Source organism: Balaenoptera borealis (genome assembly GCF_965194805.1).
Source record: "Balaenoptera borealis genome assembly, chromosome: 16".
Taxonomy (NCBI): domain Eukaryota; kingdom Metazoa; phylum Chordata; class Mammalia; order Artiodactyla; family Balaenopteridae; genus Balaenoptera; species Balaenoptera borealis.
This window is the reverse complement of record NC_138872.1, coordinates 59,843,975-59,860,766: the sequence shown is the minus strand read 5'-3', so window position 1 is coordinate 59,860,766 and position 16,792 is coordinate 59,843,975. Positions and strand designations below refer to the sequence as shown.

The 16,792-nt window shown below is 46.7% G+C and overlaps 1 protein-coding gene across 3 annotated transcripts in view; it reads left to right on the top strand.

Moving 5' to 3' along the window:
• Positions 1-3,441: 3,441 nt before the first annotated feature.
• ZC3H7A (zinc finger CCCH-type containing 7A) overlaps positions 3,442-16,792 on the top strand; it is a 34,653-nt gene continuing 21,302 nt past the window's right edge. For 2 of the 3 annotated variants that reach the window (XM_082359948.1, XM_082359946.1), the window contains exons 1-3: positions 3,442-3,602; positions 15,262-15,363; positions 16,166-16,205. In XM_082359948.1, coding sequence (XP_082216074.1) covers positions 15,296-15,363; positions 16,166-16,205 — 108 coding nt within the window. In that variant the 5' untranslated portion in view covers positions 3,442-3,602; positions 15,262-15,295. Of the gene's footprint in view, positions 3,603-4,476; positions 4,599-15,261; positions 15,364-16,165; positions 16,206-16,792 lie in introns of those variants that run through there. The other variant, XM_082359947.1, reaches the window with a different exon arrangement.

Here is a 16,792-nt window from a genome sequence, read left to right as displayed (position 1 = left end):
TACCGAAGCCCGCGCACCCTAGAGCCCGTGCTTCACAACGAGAGAAGCCACGGCAATGAGAAGCCCGCACACCACAAGGAAGAGTTGGCCGCCGCAACTAGAGAAAGCCTGCGTGCAGCAACAAAGACCTAACACAGCCAAAAGAAAAAAGAAAAAAAAGATGATGAGCTCAAGACAGATGTAAGAAACTGGCCCAGAGCCGTCCAGATGGGTAAGGAGCAAGTTGGGATTTAGCCCTTGTTTCCCAGACTCCAAAGTCCCTCTCCTTCCACCACTGTGCTACCTCATACTGACCAGATGCTTGTATCTTAGATGTTCACTGTCTTAGTTTGTACCTGCTGCTCTCACAAAATACCATAGACTGGGTGGCTTAAACAAGAGACATTTATTTCTCACAGATATGACAGCTGAGAAGTCCAAGATCAAGGTGCCAGCTGATCTGATGTCTGGTGAGACCCTCTTCCTGGCTTGCAGGCGGATGTCTTCTCCTTGTGTCCTCACATGATGGGGAGAGAAATCATCTCCTTTGTGCCTCTTTTATAAGGGCACTAATCTCATTTATAAGGCCTCCACCCTCAAGACCTAGTCACCTCTCAAAGGCCCATCTCCTAATATCATCACATTGGGGGTTAGGATTTCTAATATATGGATTTGGGAGACGGGGACACAAACATTCATTCCAGAACATTCACTTTATGTTTATTTGGAGGAGCTTGGGTGAGAGAGAATGGTGTTTATAATGATAGAAACACTTTTTTTTTCCTTTGGAGGGGACTTAGGATGTGAACGTATAAAACAAAAACCACTTTTGTCAAGTGTGCATGCCAGCTTCAGCTGAGAATCTTGGGGAACTTTATACATGACACAGAACTACCACTGCTGTTACTGCCTGGATAGTAACAAGAGCTGCTGTCCAGAGATCTCCATGGCCCAAGGACTCACTCCCACATTTCCAGATGAGTGCTAGGAGATGAGGTTCTTAAACTAAGATTCCTAATTTGGTGCCCAGCTGAAAGGAGAACCAAGGCAACAAAAGATAGACTTATATGTTGACTCCTTCAACAGTTGAGAATTGACAGAACAACATGCAGAGGAGTGGAGAATCCAAGGTGAGTAGGAAGAATGGAATCACAAACTAATTCAACATACCTTAGCAAAAACAAAACCTATCTAAAAAGAACAGGTCTTGTTTGCCTTCTCTTCTTTAGAATACATATGTTCTGGTCATAAGAACTCTTCCATATATACATATGGAGATCATCCTGGATTATTTGGATGGGCTCAGTATAATCACAAGGGTGCTTATAAGGGAAAGAAGAAAGAGGGAGCATCAGAGGAGACGTGACATCAGAAGCAGAGTTAGAGAGATGCAGCCTGAGAAAGGCTTGACCAATTATTTCTGTCTTTGAAGATGATGGAAGGACCATGAGCCAAGGAAGGCAGGGAGCCCCTAGAAGCTGGGAAAGGCAAGAGAATAGAGTCTTTCCTAGAGCTTCCAGAAGGAACCAGCCCTGCCCATACCTTGACTTTAGCCCAGTGAGAACCATTTCAGATGTCAGACCTCCAGAAAGGTAAGATAATAAATATGTGTTGTCTTAAGCCACTAAGTTTGTGGTGATTTGTTACAGTAGCCATAGGAAACTTATATTGTCCCATCGAGTTTTTCCTTGTACTGGCAGAATGATGTCCAGCTTCCTGTAGCTTTACAATAGCCTTCAGGGCCTGGCCCTTGCTCATCTCCTGTCTCACCTCCCTGGAACCCCACCCAGCTCTCTGTGATCCAGCCACTCTGGCCTTTCAGCATCTTCTGACTTAAAATGTTTCCTCTCTCTCCACGCACCCCTGCAGCTCATTACCTCTTGTTCATCCTGCAGATCTTAGCTCCAAGTTTCACAGGGACATCCATTTAAGAAATGTTTATAGAGTTCTAGGCACTATTCTAGGGGCTGGGAATAGAGAACAAAGCAGGAAGGGTCTCTGCTGTCCTAAGAGGGGTGGAGGAAGACCACAAACAAGTACCCAAATGATTAACTAAGGTTACATGAAGTCGTAAGAGTGCGGCCCCAATCCAAAATGACAGGTGTCCTTATAGGAAGAGAAATGCTTGTGCACAGAGGAAAGGCCATGTGAGGACACAGTGAGAAGGTGGCCACCTGCAGGCCAAGGAGAGAGTTCTTATCAGAAACCAACCCTGCCAACACAACACCCTGAGCTTGGACTTCCAGCCTCCAGAACCGTGAGAAAATGAATTCTTGTTTAAGCCTCCAGGTCTGTGGTATTTTGTTACAGCGGCCTGAGCTAGTACATCTGGTTTATAAACCTACGTCAGCCAGACGAACGTCAGAGCCACGCAGCTAGTCTCCCGGCCTCGGCTTCTCCCCTTGTCCCTCCTACGGCCCAGTCTCTGCACAGTAGCCAGAGAGAACTTCCTGAAATGTAAATCACATTGTGTCACTCCCAATTCAGACTCATTAGCACCACACAGAACAAACTCCAAATTCCAACTTGTGGCCCCTCTCTTGTCACTCAGAACTTTCTCCCCTCAAAAACACCCACCAAAGAGGCCCCTCCTGTTCCCCAGGCACCAAGCTCCAGCCTCAGGGTCTTTGCACTTGACCTTCCCTCTTCCTGGAGCACATTCTCCGTCTCTGCACGGCTGTCACCTTCTCAGATCCCCACCGCGCCCTCACTCATCCCACCTTAAGTGGAGCCCTCCCATCATGGTTTCATTACCCTGATCTAGTCTCCTTGGTTTTCACTGCCCGAAACGGTTTTTTTTTTGCATCCTTGTGGGTCCCCACCACCACCCCCCCAACCCCTTATGAGGCAGAGACTCTGCCCGCTGTTGAGCCCCGAGCACAGTTGGCTGTTGAAAATACAGGTGTATGAGGTGACATTTGGGGGGCGGGGGGTCTGAAGGACAGGGAGCCAGGCCCTCTAGGGTCCATCGCAGAGCTGCCACGGAGCTCCGTGCTCCCCTTCCTCATCTGCGGGAAAGGGGACAACAATGGTTGCCCGGAGGCTCCACAGAGTTACAACTGGGAGAGTAGAAAGTACCGGATAAGGATTTGCTAAATAAACAGTATCTCAGGGGAGGCCTCCCGACACCCGAAACTAGGTCAGTTCCAGGTTAGACGCTGTTCTAACTCCCTGCTCTTCTGCCCCGGGGCCGCTGCCGAGAAAAAACACCCACGGCTCCCATCAATTTGAATTGCATGTCCGCCCCAATCAGTTCTCAGGACGGGTGCGTCCCGGAACCGCTTGGCCCTTTATTGGCTCCACCCCGCGGCCCCAGCCCGGCTGGGACCGCGCGCCCGCTTCAGGGGCGGCCCCGGAGCCCAGAGCTGAGGGTCGCCACCGCCCGGCCCGACGTGGCGCCGCCACCGCCCCCGGTGCCGACGTTCGCGGGCGCAGCCAATGGCGGCCTCTCCCGAGCGGCGGGCGCGGCCTCCGGCCGCCAGAGGGCGCCGCGCGGGGGCAGCGGAGCCACCGCCACCACCGGTCGCAAAGGGAAGCTGCGAGCAAGCGCCCAGGCCGCCGCCGCCGCCGTTGCCCGCTCACCGCGCGCCGCTGCCTGCCCGCCGGCGCGGCCGTCCCCGCAGGTAGGTGGGCGCCGCCGGGCCCAGCCGCCCGCCTGGCCCGCGCGCCGCCCCGACCCCCCGCCCGGCGCCCCTGCCCGGCGCGCGCCCGCCGCCGCCTCGTGCTCGCGCGCGGTCGGTAACGGACGCCGGGCGGGGGAGGGGCGGCGCGCTTGGCCCCCCCGCGGCGAAGCGGCGGCCCTAGGGGCGGAGGGCTCGGCCACAAAGGGCGCGCGGCCCCGGCGGAGGGGCGGTCCGAGCGCGCGCCGCCGCCCGGGCCCCGCGGGCGAGTCGACGGGGGCGGGCGGGTCCCGGTGCCTTCCCTCCCTGGGGGCGGTGCGGAGCTCAGCCTGGGGGCGCGTCTCCGCCAAGTGGGGCGCAGAGGGCTGCCGCTCCCTCCGTCCCAGCATGTGTTTCCGTTGGCAAAATACCTCCTCTCTGGTTAACTAAAAAAAAAAAAAAAAAAGGATTTTTTTTTCCCATTATTTGTATCTGTTCCGGTGATTTAGGACCCCTAATTCAGTACCTTGGGTTTGGGGGCGGGCAGGATGCTCGCGGGGCTCTTGGATCGTTTATTTCGGGTTACTCCCCACCACCCCCCCCCCTTTTTTTTTTGCGCGGGGTGCACGTCTAGGACGCGCGGCGAATGGTTTCCTGTCTTATATTGTGGATACGGAGACGGCCGGGCTTTAGGTTTCTTTTCCCCACCCTTAAAGAATGAAGACCTGTCAGTTCCCATTAGCGTGAATTTCCTGTTGGAGACGGTCATTGCAGGGGTGTGGTCCAGCTGGAAAGCTCCGGCTGGTCCCGAGAGGTTGCGCCTGCACCCTGATTGGGTGTATTTTCCCCGTCCCCCCATATGTAGTTAGGTATTTAAGAACCAAGAGTCTGCCTAAAGGCGATGTGAGCTGCCCAGGAAGGTGACTACTGACCGCAAGGGACTCCTGAGCGCTTGGAATGTGGCTAGACCCAATGGAGATGCGCTCCCAGTGAAAAGACGCACCTGATTTTAAACACTTAGTAAGGAAAAAAAAGTAAAATACCTCATTCGTAATTTTTTTCTGCTTAAATCGTACAGGTTGATATGGTAATGTTTTGAACATATTGGGTTAATGTAAATATTAAAATTAATGTCACTGGTTTCATTTTACTCATTTTTTTTTAACATGGCTACTTGAAAATTTAAAATTAGATATATGACTCGCATTATATTTCTATTGGACAGTGTTCAGCCAGAGCATCAGAATGGGGGCAGGGGTAGCTGGGAGCCTATGCCATCTGCTTATTTTTAACTGCTTTTCTGATGGCATGTGGCCTCCTCTCTCTTAGCCTCTCAAGGAGCCCCCTGCTTCTTCCTTCTCACCCTCAACTGAACTGTCGAGCTGATTGCTTAATGAGGATCTTGTTCTAATTTGCAGAATAATTTAAATTAGTGGACAGAATTTTCTTTGTTGAAAAAAATGTCTATCTGCTGTGTATTGTAGTCTGGAAATAGTTGTGTAAGATTCGACTCAGAATCAGATCATGAGCTATCGAAGCTGAGTATTTTCAATATTTGTGTGTGTGATGCAAAGAGCATGTTAATTTTCAGGGCCTCTGCCACCTAAATGCCTTCCTCCAAGTTACTGTGGCTTTTTCTTGGGCGCTCGTCATACCCTGACCTACACCCTTTTCCCTTCCCAGCCCTCAGATGCTGTCAGTTTTTGCCAATAAAAATGGTGGTTGTCAACCATATTGTCCCCTAATTCTTAATTTTGATTAACTGTAAAACTTGCCAGTTTGGGAGGGTTAAATCAATGTTAAGTGGGAGAGAATCAATTACTATAGATCCTCAACTTTAGGAATGGTGAGAGTGACTTTTGGAAAGTTGTGAGCATTCCAATAAAGAACAAGGTAGAAACAGAATATGTCTGTATTCTGTTGCCTTGGTTACTCTAGAAGGGCTTTCGAGAGAAAGTATGATGTGTGGAGACTTGACTTCCAGATAATATCTTGAGGTTTTTTTTGGTTTGTTTTTTGTTTTTAAATGAAAATACTTTTTCTCCAGAATCTTAGGATTGGAAGTGAAATTTGTTTTCTCCAAAGTGTGATGTGTTTACAAATCAAGAGGAAAACTTTAGATAGTATTTTTAGGGGGAAGAAATAGTAAAACATTAATCCAGAAGTTTAAAAGTTTATGCTTGTGACAATACATCTGTTCTATTTTTATTTTTAAATTTATTTTATTTATTTATTTTTGGCTGTATTGGGTCTTCGTTGCTGCACGCGGGCTTCCTCTAGTTGCATCAAGCGGGGGCTACTCTTCCTTGCGGTGTGCGGGCTTCTCCTTGTGATGGCTTCTCTTGTTGCGGAGCACGGGCTCTAGGCATGCGGGCTCAGTAGTTGTGCCTCGCGGGCTCTGGAGTGCAGGTTCAGTAGTTGTGGCACACGGGCTTAGTTGCTCTGTGGCATTTGGGATCTTCCCGGACCAGGGCTTGAACCCATGTCCCCTGCATTGGCAGGTGGATTCTTAACCACTGTGCCACCAGGGAAGTCTCAATACATTTGTTTTAATTCACACACACACGAAGCATATTAAGTGGAGGTGAAAATTTTCTTTGATATAAAGAAACAAGGCCACTTGTCCTTATCAGGTTTTGCCCCAACAAGAAATTTGCTTTTTAATTTTATTATGAGTTTAACAATGTGTTTTTAGTTAATTTATTACTATTAATTCCACATACCTTTCAAAGCTTTGGGAACCAGGTAATGGATGCAGTAAGAGAGAGGCAGAAATTTTTCTGTTTCACAAATAAGGAAGTGGAACCTTTGTATTTTATTAGAATACCTGAGTCTGGAGCAGGAGAGTAATCTGGCACTTCAGAATACCTCCTCTGCAGTCCTGGACGTGTCACTGACCCAGGGTCTGGGCGCCCCTGGGCAGGCTGTTTGGAAGATTTCACATCTTTCTTGTTCATTCCTCCCATACAGGATTCCTGTATGAGGTGAGATGTTCCCTGGGCCTTAGGAGGGCTGGGCCCTATAAGGGGCACCCGGCACATGTTATTATATCTGACAGCAAGTTCAAAATGGATAGCTTGGGGGCAGGGGTGGGAGTGTGGCAAAAATATGAAATTTCCTTCTTGATGTTGTTTAGCACAGCCTTCATCATGGGGGTTTCATTTTTAGTAAAAGGGGAAAACTGTCTCATAAAGTATCCAGTAGGAGATTGAGTGTTCCAAGAAAGTGATAGAACATCTGTAATAATCTGTAATAATGTTTCCCTCCCTGGGTTTGTGGTCACTGAGGGATGTAATATATCCACGCGCTTTTGTTAAGTGTTACCAGAGTGAACGAACACTGTTGCAAGCTGGGGTGACAGGAACTTTAACTACTTTGTGTGCGTGTTTGTTTATGCCATTACCATGACAGGCTTGAGTCTGAGGGTAGCATTGAATACAGACTGGAAATGATAATTTTTCACTTGAAACTTAGGAATACCTTTTAAGGCAAAAATACAGGCACTGTGCTGCATTCCCTGGGGCATCTTCTCTGGTCCTGTGTGAGGGTGTCTCGGAAGTAAGGCTGTTTAATATTTATTCCTTGCATCTAAACACGTGATGTTGTGGGTGGAGCGTATTTCCATTCAAAGCTCCGGCCCCGGAGTGCTATCCTAACTCCCTGTGTCCACGCTGTGGACACCCTCTGCTTGTCTGAGTTGCTTTAAATCATGTCCCTTGCACACGTCATCGTGTGTGCCTGCGTGTGCAGAGACGTGTGTTTGTCCTGTTCCTCTCGAGTGGCTTTGAAGTGCCCACCTGTCTGTCGCAGCTGCATGTGTTTTTCAGAGCCCAGCCCAGGGCCAGCATAGCCGTGCTCTACCTCCTGGCACTCGCGGTGCGGAATTGCTCTGTGGATAGGAATTCAGGCTCGGAGCCAGCCTGGCCGGCTCGGCCACTTCCAGGCTGTGTGATCCTGGACTGTTTGCGTCACTTCTCTGTGCTTCCGTTTCCTCTTAAGTACCTACCTCGCAGGGTTCTTAGGAGGATTAGATGATTTAATATGTGTAAAGAACTTCGAACAATACCCTGCGTCCACTAAGAGGCTTCAGTGTTAGCTATTATTTCCATCTCTACCGGATATTGTAGTCACAATTCGTTTCCTTGGTGTTTTCTGATAAGGGGAGCTAGTTTATGAAGTTACCATGTAAGGCCAAAATTTCATGGTTTAGCATTTCATCGTTTAGTTATAGCTTTGTACTGGACTTCACTATAATGGGTTCCACCTAACAAGTACGGAATAAATATGTAAGGAATTATACTGGAGAACCAGGGGACCTTTGCTCCTGTAAAGCTTCAGAGTGAGTAACAAACTTAAAATCAGCTGATTCCGGGAAGGTGATGTATGTTCCAGCTTGTAAGAGTTTAGTTAATTGAATGAAATTCCTATCTAATTGAGTTTCTGACGTATTTTATTTATTTATTTTTACTGTTCAAAGCTCCCACCCCCATCTCTTTTCCTTTTTGTTTAAGGAGGAGGTGGTGTGGCTGACTTGCTTTTCCCCTGTTGGCAATGAATGAAACCCTTCACCGCACTCCTTGAGCTGCTTACGGTTTCAGGTTTTTCTCTGTCACTGTCTCTGGTTGATTCCCACCCTATTGATTTACTCCTTGCTTTGCTCCCTAAGGAGGTGGGGTCCACCTCAGCCGGCCCTGCTGGCGTCTGGTCACATCCTCTTGGCCCCGTCCTTTGGTTTGTCACGCTTGCCTTGAGTGAACGGCTGTACCCAGGTACTTTGTACGGAGCATTGTCTTTATGCTTGGCCACTTCATTCATTCTTCATTCAAGTTTTCATTGACTTGGACCCAGAGAGTGTAAGGTGATGAGAACTAAGAAAGATAGGGGGCCCCTGGAAGGGAATGATGGGGTGAGAGTGGGGTGTGGCGACAGAGTTGGGGGGGAGGGACGGCCTCTAAAGCTGACACTGAAGCCAAGACTCTGGGGTGAAAGGCCCGTGCAGATCTGGGGAGAGTGTCGGGGGGCAGAGGGAACAGCAGGCACGAGGTCCCGGAAGCACAGAGCCCTTGACTCATCCCAGGAACCCACAGGAAGAAGGCCAGTGCGAACGGCTGGGTGAGGGCGGCGTCACAGTCAGGAGTCTAGATTTGATTCTGAGTGCGCAGGGGACGCTGGCAGAGGATTTTAAGCAGGGCTGTAATAACCGACTTGTGCTTTTAAAGAGCATTCCTTTCAGTTTAGTGTGGGAACTGCATGGGGGAGGGGACAGTGGAGAGAATAGGGAGCTGAGAGTAGAGGTGGGAGAGGAGGGTATTCGACATCCACCTGTGGCTCAGGCGGAGGTGGCAGAGGAGGTTTGAGAACTGACAGATTTGGGGTGTCCTGCATGTATTTTGACAGTATCACTGATAGAGCCTTTGTCGGTGGATTGATTGGATGTGGTGAGAGAATGGTTTCTTGTTTGAGCAATTGGCCAGAAAGTGGTTTTAGTACTAAGAAGGTAGGTTTGGGCAAAAGGTTAGTCTTGGGAGGAGGGCGTAGGATTAGGGGACATTTAGTTAAAAACGCTGAGTAAAGGTCACAGACTGACCCAGAATTTTGTACGGGCCTTATGCATATCAGTGTAGGATAGAAGGCCTTTTTGTAAATGGTGTTTGGGCAACTCGTAGCTATTTGGGCGGGAAATACACACGCACACACACACACGTATCCAGTTTAAGAAAAAAAAAATTTTTAATGGAACAGTGAGAATACTAGAAGAAAATGTGGAGAATTATTTTATGATCTCAGAGTGGTGCAGGCGTTTCTGAGTATGTCAAAATCCAGAAGCCATAAAAATAAGTATTGATAAACTCAGCTACTTAAAAATAAAACTTTTGGGGCTTCCCTGGTGGCGCAGTGGTTGAGAGTCTGCCTGCCAATGCAGGGGACACGGGTTTGAGCCCTGGTCTGGGAAGATCCCACATGCCGCGGAGCAACTGGGCCCGTGAGCCACAATTACTGAGCCTGCGCGTCTGGAGCCTGTGCTCCTCAACAAGAGAGGCCGCGATAGTGAGAGGCCCGCGCACCGCGATGAAGAGTGGCCCCCGCTCACCGCAACTAGAGAAAGCCCTCGCACAGAAACGAAGACCCAACACAGCCATAAATAAATAAATAAACAAAAAATAAAAAAATAAAAAAAAATAAAACTTTTGCTATCAAAAAGTACCAAAACCAGGACTTCCCTGGTGGCGCAGTGGTTAAGAATCCGCCTGCCAATGCAGGGGATACGGGTTCCATCCCTGGTCGGGGAAGATCCCACATGCCGTGGAGCAGCTAAGCCCGTGTGCCGCAACTACTGAGCCTGCACTCTAGAGCCTGCGAGCCACAACTACTGAGCCCACGTGCCACAACTACTGAAGCCCACACACCTAGAGCTCGTGCTCCGCAACATGAGAAGCCACCGCAGTGAGAAGCCTGCGCACCGCAATGAAGAGTAGCCCCTGCTCGCTGTAACTAGAGAAAGCCTGCGCGCAGCAGCAAAGACCCGATGCAGCCAAAAAAAAAAAAATACCATAACCAATGTCAAAAGATTGACATCACGTTGGAGAAAATAATGATAACATCACAAAGGACTGCTTTCCTCAACACATAAAGAACTTCCATAAGTCCGAAAAGCTCAGCCTGGAAGAAAAATGGGTGAAGGAAATGAAACAGTTCATGGAAAAGGAAGTGCAAACAGCTCTCAAATCTGAAGAGGTGTTCGGCCTCACTAATGATAGACTAAAACAAGCAGGACCCCAACCACAGTTGTCACACTGTTTCTCATCTCCCTGACAGCGATGGAAACATTTGATAATTTCTTGGTGAAGGGGTAAAATAGCAACCCTTGTGCACTGGTGGTGGGTAGGGTCATTTGGTAAAACTTGGCAGTAGCTGGCAAAATAAAGAAATGTACATACCCTTCATCCTACGGAAATTCTTTGAAGATATGCATATATGAAATGTTCTGTGTACCTGGTGAACTTTTAAAGATTGGAAACAACCAAAATGTCCATGACTAGGGGGCTGGTGATGTTATGGTGCAGCCATATCACGGAGCACATTGCATGGCTGTTAAAGGTAATGCAGCTTGATACGTGCTGATATGGACTGACCTTCAAGATATGAGGTACCAATCGAGAAAAGCAAGGTGCAGAACACGTTAGGAGCCCCAGTTTGTATAAAAAATAACGTATGCACAGGATATTTTTAACTTTTTATTTTGAAATAATTATAGACTCACAGGAAATTGCAAAAGTTGTATATAGAATCCCATGAACCCTTCCATCTGCTTCCCCCAATGGTGCCATCTTACCTAACTGTAGTGCAATAGCAACGTCAGGAAACTGACACTCACGTAATACTGTTAACCCAACTACAGACCTGACTCAGTTTTACATTCACTCGTGTGTGTATGTGCGTGCGCACGCCTGTGTGTGTATGTGTGTGTGTGTATCTATGCAGTTTCATCCCATGTATAGATTCACGTAACTACCATTACAATCAAGATACAGCTTGGTTCACACAGTGTCTTTGTCAGGACACATAGCAGATCGGTAACAATGGTATTGATTGATTGCCTTCACAGGGCAAATGGGTGGTTGAATGACAGGGTTGGGAAGGCGACATTGCTTTTCGCTGTCATAATATTTAAACTCCTGCTCTCCGAACAGTGTGTGATGTCTGGACACCCAAGTAGAACTACCAGGTAGAGGGTGTCTAGCAAGCTCTGCCAGGGGACAGACGTGGGGAGTTGTCGGGCCCTAGATGAGTGTATTTAACACCTGGGCAGAGCAGGAGGTCCCTGAGGGGAGAGAGTGCCTGGGGGAAGGGGGGGTCTGATGACACCCCAGGGCCCTCACGTTTAGAGGTCAGTTGGAGATGAAGCCCCTGTTTTGAGGGGACAGTGGACACCTGTCATGTGCTGCTGAATTTGAAGAAGGAAAGTGATTGTTGGATTAACTTTTATCATATTCTTCCTCACTTGAAAATTGAGGCCAGATTTTGTTGACTGGATCTGAAAATAAGATGGTGTATAAAGCCTTTATCGTTTTCTTTTAAAATGAGATGGGGGGGTGGGGAGGCTTTATTTCACAGGTAAGACTAATCTGTGGTGGAAAAAAATCAGAACAGTGATTCCTGGGCTGGGGGTGAGGCAAGGATTGGCTAGAGAAGGGGCCTGAGGGAACTTTCTGGAGTGACGGTGATGGTGTGTCTCACCACCGGGGTCTGGGTTACATGAGTGTATCGTTTGTTAGAAGTTGCCTTAAATTGTGTGCATTTTACCTTAAAAAACTGTAAACAAATGTGGAACCCCAGGTAATGATATGTATGCTGAAGTGTTTAGTGGTAAATTATAATTGATGTCTGCAACTCAGTTTGCAGTTTACCAAAATTGGGTTGGTAGATGGACGGAAGTGTGGGCAGATGTAATAAATATAGCAAAATATTAATTGTAGGATATAGGTAGTATAGAGGTATATGTTATTCATTGTAAAAAAATTTTTACTGTGTGTGTAAAATTCTTCATAATAAAATTTAGGGGGAAAATCTACAGAACATGAAATGCCCTGCCATATTATATTTAAACATCACCTGATGTTATGTCTTCAAATCTTTAAACATCTAAAGGAGGCATAGTATTTCATGCTGTTAAGAATCTGCGTCTTATTTTCTCTTAATCACTTGCTTGAGTTGTCAGCTCTCTTCCACCTGCCCTTTGTCCTTAAGAGGCCAAGGTTCAAGGTTTTCGAGCACTTTCTGGAGAAATAGCTCTAAGGCTCTTAACTTGGCGGATTATCATTACCCCGGAGTTCCTTCTGAGCCAACAGATTTACTTTTTGAGTGAACCTCAAACTAATTCCCCACCCCACCAGACAGGGGTTGGGAGACGTGTGTCCTTCACGGAAGGAGAGGGGATGCTTCTTGTCTTTGGCTTCACTTCTTTTGTCCCAGTCCCTCTGGCCTGACCGCCCTGGACCCCCAAGTGCACCTCTGGGTGCCTTTGAGCTCTAAGGTTCTGACTCTGTTTTAAGTAAAATAGAAGAAAAAGGCTGGGTGACCCAGTAAGTCATCTTTCTAAGGAAGGGCTCAGAAGCTACGTAGACTTCTTTTAATACTTTATTTCTTTTCCCAGATATCATTTGTTTACAAGGTTAAAAAAAGAAGTTTTAAAGGTTTGCAGTGAAAAGACGCTGTCCCACCCCTTTCCCTGAACCCCTGGGTTTCTCTCACTGCTGTAGCTTTCTGTGATCCCATCTGGAGCTATTTTGTGTGTACACAAGCAAATATAAATATATACCCCTACCCCCTTTTAAAATAACAGAACAGGGTCTTACTGTGGACACTTGCACTTTGCCTTTTTTTCCCTCCAGCACAATTTATTCAACCATTTCCTTTTAAAAAAAAAAAAAATTAATTAATTAATTTATTTTTGGCTGTGTTGGGTCTTCATTTCTGTGTGAGGGCTTTCTCTAGTTGTGGCGAGCGGGGGCCACTCCTCATCGCAGTGCGCGGGCCTCTCACTGTCGTGGCCTCTCTTGTTGCGGAGCACAGGCTCCAGAAGCGCAGGCTCAGTAGGTGTGGCTCACGGGCCCAGTTGCTCCGCGGCATGTGGGATCTTCCCAGACCAGGGCTCGAACCCGTGTCCCCTGCATTGACAGGCAGATTCTCAACCACTGCGCCACCGGGGAAGCCCCAATCATTTCCTTTTTGACAGGCATTGAGTTAATTTCCCATCTTTTTTCTCTTAGAAATAGTGCCTCTTTAAAGAACCTTGTAAGTATTCATACATATGAATTAAAAAATTTTTTGTTATGGAAATGGCCAGACATGTTCAAGTAGAAGAACAGAATGAACCCCACATACCCTCCCCTCATCCAGCTGGAGCAGTGTCCCATGTTTTTGCTACTCTTGTTTCATGCCCACCCATTTACCCCCCTTTAAGCTAGACGACCTTAAAAACAAATTCCAGAAACAATGCTGTTTTACTTCAGTATAACGGGCTTTTTAAACTTTTAATTCTGGATAATTTCAAACATAGTATTTTAAGGCAGATACCAGATACACGTGTAAATAGCAATACTTAAGTAAAGTAACCAACTTTTAGATACAAGATCAAAATATTTAGAACTGACAAATATTTAAAAGACAAATATTTAAAAGACAAAAAGCAAAAGCTACAAACTTCTAGTTATCAGATAAACAAGTGCTAGGGATATAATGTACAATGTGATAAATATAATTAACACTGCTGTATGATATATATGAAAGTTGTTGAGAGAGTAGATGAGTTCTTATCACAAGGGAAAAAATGTTTTATTCTATTTCTTTAATTTTGTATCTATATGAGATGACGGATGTTCACTAAACCTATTGTGGTCATCATTTCATGATGTGTGTAAGTCACATCATTATGTTTACACCTTAAACTTATATAGTGCTGTATTTCAATGATAATCTCAATGAAACTGGAAGGAGAAAAAATAAAAGACAAAAAGTATTAGCACCAGTTATGAGCTTCCAGGGTATTCCAGCCTCCCTCCTCACTCTACACTTTGAAAAAAGGTAGACTTAAAGATAAAACTTGCTTACAAATGGTAAGCAATAATGAAACGAAAACATTTCAGCTCCGTACTTGAAACACGGGTGCCATTCCCCTGTCACATGGGTCCAAATACATGGTTTATGTGACACGATGTCCTCTCAGCATTAGCTCTCAGTAGTCCTCATCCAGGGGTGACTGTGTGGACCCCCCAGCCCCTCCCCACCCCCGCCAAGGGGCATTTAACAATATCTGGAGACACTAGTTTGTCCCAGCTGAGGGGAGGAGGTGCTGCTGGCATCCAGTGGGTAGAGGCCAGGATGCCGCCAGCATCCTGCAGTGCACAGGACAGCCCTCCGTACTAGAGAGCTATCTGGCCTGAATGGCTGAGGTTGAGAAACCCTAGTTTAGGACATTGGGAGACGATGTTTTATCCGAGATCTCTTCTATGTGGTTCTCCCGTTGCTTCCTGGGAGCTGCTTAATGAGCGTCGACTAGTCAGGTTAAATACTAACGGTGTTGACATTTGCCAGTGTTACATCGAAGGTAAACCCTTACCCTCCAGAAAATTCCAATTAATGTAACTTCACTTAGATCCTTATTCTATCAGTTGTACGAAGAAGGATTGTTTCAAAAAACACAGATAAGGTTTAGACTCTGCTCACAAGGAAGTCAAAACCCCTCAGAGGCAAGCGGACGTGAAACCATTTTGCTTCTGGAAAGCTTCCAGAAGCAAAACAAGGCCAGGACTGTTCTCGTGGCTGCTTCCGCGTGCGTAGAGACAGGCCGGGAACAAAACCTGTCGTCGAAGGAAGGAAGGTGAAATGGGGAGAGAGAGGTGACTTTAGTGCGGGGATTGTTTAGGAGGGGCCGACAGCGACAGCATCTGCGCGGCTGTTAAGGGGAGTGAGCGGAGTGTGGAAGCCCTCTGCTCGTGGCGCATGAGACGGTGGGGACCACAGACACGACTCAGGTGGTGTCCTCGGCGTCCAGGACCCTAGTCAAGGCGGCGGAGATGGACGTGTCCACAGCTAAGCGTGTGACAAGACCTAGATTATGGGTGTTTTAACTGGGGTCCAGGAGCCCCGTGCCTTGTGTAATTTCTTGCCTGTTTCTTTCCAGATTTCTCCTTTAGAAAGTGGATGTGTGGGATAACATGTCCAGTGTGTCCGAGGAGAGAAGAAAAAGGCAGCAGAACATTAAGGAAGGACTACAGTTTATACAGTAAGGGCTCACTGCATGCCTCATGTTCTCGTCATGAAGTAACTCCTTTTGGTGTGGCTCTGCATGTAGCAGGGATTAGGAAACCTTTAGTTATGTTTCCGAAGTCCTGTTCTTTTGGGTTAGAAACTAGATATTTTTGTTCTAGCAGTATTTTCTGCTCTTGGACGTTGATTTCTTTCTGTTCTGAAGTGGATCTTGCTGTCGCTGATTTTTAGGGCTGAAATCCTTAAGTATCCTCTAAAATGTTAGACTGAGGAATTTGAACCTAATCTCGTAAGAACAGTTCTGATGAGTGAAAATCAACATCTGTCAGCACACAGGGCTTTTGTGATCGCACTTTTTCTGTTACGAAGCTCGGTCTCTAACTGGCCTTCATGAAGCACGTCAGTGACAGGACCACAGCCTGGGTGGCCATGTCCAGGCAGAAAGGCCTCTTTGTCCCTCCTGGGAAGGGGACATTCTTCCCCTCTGTTCTATAGTAAATTGAATCAAATAGTAGTAGTGGTTCTATACTATTTTAAAACTTTTTCGGCATTTGAAGAATTAGGCTGTCTTTAATTAGAAGTAGATTTGCAGGGAAAATGTTATACTTACTCAAGAAAATACAAAGGAATAGTTTTAGATTTTTTTTTTTCATGACTACAGTTATATGTGAATAATGGTCGTAAAGGAGAAGCAGGTCTTTAAAATGTGCTTTGAACCAGTGGTGAGCTCATGAGAACCTCAGTTTTAAGATGACTCCTGGGTGAACAAATCCTGATAAGAACCTGATCATCAGAATTGATTTGTTTCTTCTTCTTAGGTCACCGCTGTCGTATCCAGGAACACAGGAACAGTATGCGGTAAGGACTCTGGGAAGGTCTGCTTGAGAACTCCACAAGTAGCCTGTGAACTGCCACATGTAGCCTGGGTTGGCAAACCCAGATGTGGCCCCCTGTCTGTTTCATAAATAAAGTTTTATTGGAACACAGCCATGCCCATTTGTCAATGTGTTATCTGTGGCTGCTTTCACGACATGGTGGTTGAGACAGAGACCTTATGGCTCACAAAGCCTCAAATCCCTACTATCTGGGCATTTACAGAAAAAGTTTGCTGACCCGTGTATATATAAGACAACGTTTTTTTCCGGCGTACTTGGACAGTTGTCCTATTTTTTCTTTCCTCTATTGGTGAAGTTTTGAATTAATTTCTTTTGAGCCCCTTGACAATTACCTTTAGCCTTTCATTTCATTGAAAATGAGGGGGACAGAATATGCTGAGAGGGAGAGTGCAGAGTATCTTCTGTTCTTCCTTAGAAGAGAAGTTGTAACAGAAGTAAAGAGGTGACTGGATAATTAGGGGAAAGAGCTAGAGAGGAATCTAGTTAGTTAGAAAGCCCAGCTGACTGGGTCTTGGACTAAAGGCCCTCAGTTCTGCAGACCGTTAGTTC